General features: G+C 47.8%; 1 protein-coding gene across 1 annotated transcript; it reads right to left on the reverse strand.

Moving 5' to 3' along the window:
- Positions 1 to 1899: 1899 nt before the first annotated feature.
- On the reverse strand, positions 1900 to 2845 carry PHACADRAFT_202544 (uncharacterized protein; the record flags this gene model as incomplete). Its single annotated transcript, XM_007402726.1, has 4 exons — positions 1900 to 1976; positions 2035 to 2248; positions 2311 to 2505; positions 2678 to 2845. The coding sequence occupies 4 exons, from the start codon at positions 2843 to 2845 to the stop codon at positions 1900 to 1902; spliced, it is 654 nt and encodes a 217-aa protein (XP_007402788.1).
- Positions 2846 to 3983: the final 1138 nt, after the last annotated feature.

Raw genomic sequence — 3983 nt, forward strand, 5'->3', positions numbered from 1 at the left:
TGCGCATTAACAAGCTGCGGCTGTACTCAAGAAGAAGTGTGCATATTGTGGACATGACACATCTGCGGTATTGTGCAGTGGCGTCCATCCGGGATTTGTCAGGAACACTGCTGCTTGCGCCATGGTCAAGAAGCAACAAGACAACATCCTGATGCCCTCGACGTATAGCAACAATCAGAGGCGTTCCAAAGGGACCTCCCAAGGCATCAATCTCTATTTCCTTATTCTTCAGCAAGGCTGGAATGTAGTCTGAAAGCCCCAGATAGGCTGCCCAGTACAGAAGAGATTGTTGTCCATTTTGGTGTTCAGGTTGTGCCTTTTGCCATTTGAAGAAGTAGTGGGGAGTGTCTGGAAGGAGGAACTGGGACAGCAGCTTGTCAACAGCCTTTGCAACTTGGCCTGGAAATATATGGTCTTGCCAATGCCACACAGCATAGAGAAGGGTTGGTGGTGGTAGGTCAGAGAGAAGGGCTAGAAGACATGATATTGCCAGAAGGATGTGTGCTGATGATTTGTTGATGGAATATGATATAAGAGAGAATGGTAATTGGCCTGTGATGAGAAAGTCTCTTGCAGAGGCATGCACAAATTGGACAAAACGGTGTGGCTCAGCTGTTTTGTCATGATTGTCAATGATCTCCACAAAACTGGAGCACAAGTTGCTAATGAAGTGTTCTGGATCTCTGGGATAGGGAGTGGAAGTGAGCTTTGAGTCTCCAGTAGCTGAGAAGTCAACTGCAAGGAGTCCCATGAGCTCAGAAGGAGAGAGTGGCTGCTGGGCAAATGCTATACACTGGAATATTTGCTGTCTTTGCTTTGCTATAGTTCCATTTGACTCTGAATCAAGGTTTGCAAGGATGCGCTCGTATGTTTGGGAAATTGTTCTGGGAAGGTCAGCCAGAGCCTCTTTAATCTTTCCAGGAAAACAGCTGCGCAGCATATCAAGCTGGAGATTAACCCAGAGAAACCTGAAATAAATTATATTTGATTGGAATGAAAATGAAAATGAGAGGCTTGATATACATGCCATTTGCCATTAACTTGAGTTTCTTCTCAGCAAGCGTCTTGATGTCAGGTGTCCAGTCAGAATAGTCATCTCCAGCAAGACAATAGGATATATAGGTGGCCAAGTCATGGGTGTGTGCATCAGCATCGTGGAGCCTGAACAAATGAGCATGAACTTGAAAATTGTCCGTGGCCTTCTTGATGTCAGGCTCAGGTTGACTTGTCAGAAGAATATGTAGCCCTTCAATGCCCTTTGATATAAGTGTGCAAAGGGCAGGAAATAGCTCATCTTGTCTGATAGAGTGTGGACATTCATCAAGGGTATCAATGATGATCACTGTTCTAGCAGAAACCTGCAGGATCTGTTCTAGGCATCCAAGGAGAAGCTTCCTAGTGGGAGTCAGCTTTGCCCTGTTGTCTGCATGGAATTGTGTCAGGATTTGGTGACACTGTTCATAACATGTAGCAAGTTGGTAGATCAGAAATGTCAACAGGCCAGTCGTGGTCTGCATCTCAGGGCGACGGTAGTCAAAGTAGAAGTAGGCCACATGCAGGCCAGAGATGGATGAGACATGCTCAATAATGGATAAGCTATAATTTTCATCGTGCACCATCAGCATTGAAAAGATGTCAGCCAAAGTGGACACACCATAGAACACTCTTTCCTGCTCCAGCTACAATGCAGAGTTATTGCATGACTCCCACAGATGAAATAAAGACTTACGATTTCCATAGATCCAGTACATGCTATTCTCACTGTCCCTCCACTCCTCAAACTTGCTGTCAAAGAACCATGTGCATGTGCCTTCTAAGTATGAAGTTTGTCGCTCTTCATGAGCCTGACTTGGGTCAGAAGAAGCTAGCCAGTCACAGATATCCTTGTCAACTGCAGATCTAGTTAAACTGGAATGGGTATGTGGAGAAGCCATCCTTACGCTGCAGGGTAACAATGCCTCGCAGATCATCGCTCACTAGAATGGCATTGGATGAGAATATGCAAAGACATGTTATGACACAGAGGTGACAAACCAGCCTTGATGCCATTGCCCAGTTTTACAACATTGTCGCTGACCAGCTCAACCTTGGCATCTGTGCCTTGCACCATGTCAAGTGTTAGAGATGTATTGGCTAAAAGCTCCTCTCTTGTCAGCTCGTCAAGCTTCTTGAGGGCATCTTCTACATCCTTGTGCCCAAGGAGAGTTCGACCGTAGTCCTCTGTCGTGACGATTAGGAATGAAACCCACTATGAATCAAATGTAAATAGTGCCTACTTGTACGCCTAAAAATTGTGCTACACCATGACACCTGCTTCCTGACATATTTTGTACAGATGGCGAGCACGTTGAGCAGCTGGATGAGCGCGCGGACGAAGATGTCTCCCAGCTCGACGTTGGACACCGTATGTGATTGCAAGTGATTGTGAAGGCGACCGAGGACCTCTCCAAGCCGCGAGAGAAGTCCCTCGAGCTCATCGAAGTGCTGACTAACATTCTCGGCTGCCTTGATGGCCGTTAGCTTGGAAAAGAAATATTGACAGGGCCAAAATGCAAATGATAGACGTACACCTAGAAGGCCGCAAAGACTCCAGACGCCACAAAAATAGCCTTGCCACCGGGCACCACACCCTGTTCGTGGATGAGAGAGGGACAATTAGCACATGAAGAGCACGCACCGAAGCCGAAGCTGCTTCGCCACCAACGTCGACAAACAGCTTCGTGAAGGCAAAGATTGGTGCTATGATGGCTCGGGCGTTCTTGCCATGGGCGCGAAAAGCCTTGAAGCCTTTCTCGTGTTCCTCGAGAACACTCTCGACTTCCACAACAGATGTCGCGCCGGACATTTTATTGAAGAGCGGTGAGCGACGGAGGTTCTTGCCCGCAATGCCATTATACTTCTCGATAGTGTCCTCCCAGAGCTTTTGGAAGCTCAAAGAGCTAGCTGAAGCGTCCTAATCACCGGTTCCAGGCTTTGTGTTTGGCGTAGACATGATCAAAGTGAAATTTGCTGTCAAATATGCAGTACGATGAGCAAGGGAGAAAAGCCGAGACGAGGACTCTGAGGACGTCGTGCCCTGATACTAGGACTGTCTGGCAATAGGCAGGCAGTGCCCACGGCGAAGACGCCATATGGCACATGCCAAGAATGCCAAATATCAATGCCACCATGCTGCCTGTGTAGATGCGATGCGCACCCATACTTAACAGCCTTTCGAGAGACTGACGCTGGGAACCAAAAGTTGCGACTCGATCGAGGGCCTACGGATATTCATATTCAGATCTATTTCTACCTAGGCAGCCTCATGCGTACTACTTCCAGCGAGCGCTGGCAGCTGGCCATCAACCACTCATTATTGAGTATGTCGTCCGACGTAGCCGACATGCCATACAAATGCCGAGATCAGAGAAGGGTCAGCCTGCTGCATTGGAACGGCTTTGTCAGAAATTTTTCAAAGATTATATCAGCGACAGACTTGCACAGATCTGCGGGTGCGCTCACCAAGAAAAATCAGTCCAGCTACTGGCACTCTTGCAGCACGTGAAGTATGATGGGTATCAGCAATATTCATCCAAGCGAGGTAGCATGTTCTGTGCAGTATTGACTATATTGACCCAGACCTCGGCCGATATGTTAGACAGCTGCGCAGAGCAAAAACGGTTGAGCTGCATGACTTTTCCCCGGTACAGGGGCTTGACTCAGGCTTTGTACGGTGGTCACGAACCAAGGAATTGTGCAGGGAATCTGACAATAGAGTTAATTAGATTATCTAGAGTTCCTGGAACGCCTTATACAATGTACACCTTGCAATCTGACGGTTTGCACATAAGAATGCAGTGGTGTACTCTTCTGCTGAGCTTGTGGCAGTGGGAATAGTTAAGGTTCGCAGCGGTTCTGAGTTGACATATGTCGGGGACGTCCCCTCCGCTGCTGCACGCATGGAGTGAGTGGCGTATGCACTAGTGGAGAACCATATGCATGAC

The sequence above is a fragment of the Phanerochaete carnosa genome (assembly GCF_000300595.1).
Source record: "Phanerochaete carnosa HHB-10118-sp unplaced genomic scaffold PHACAscaffold_370, whole genome shotgun sequence".
Taxonomy (NCBI): Eukaryota; Fungi; Basidiomycota; class Agaricomycetes; order Polyporales; family Phanerochaetaceae; genus Phanerochaete; species Phanerochaete carnosa.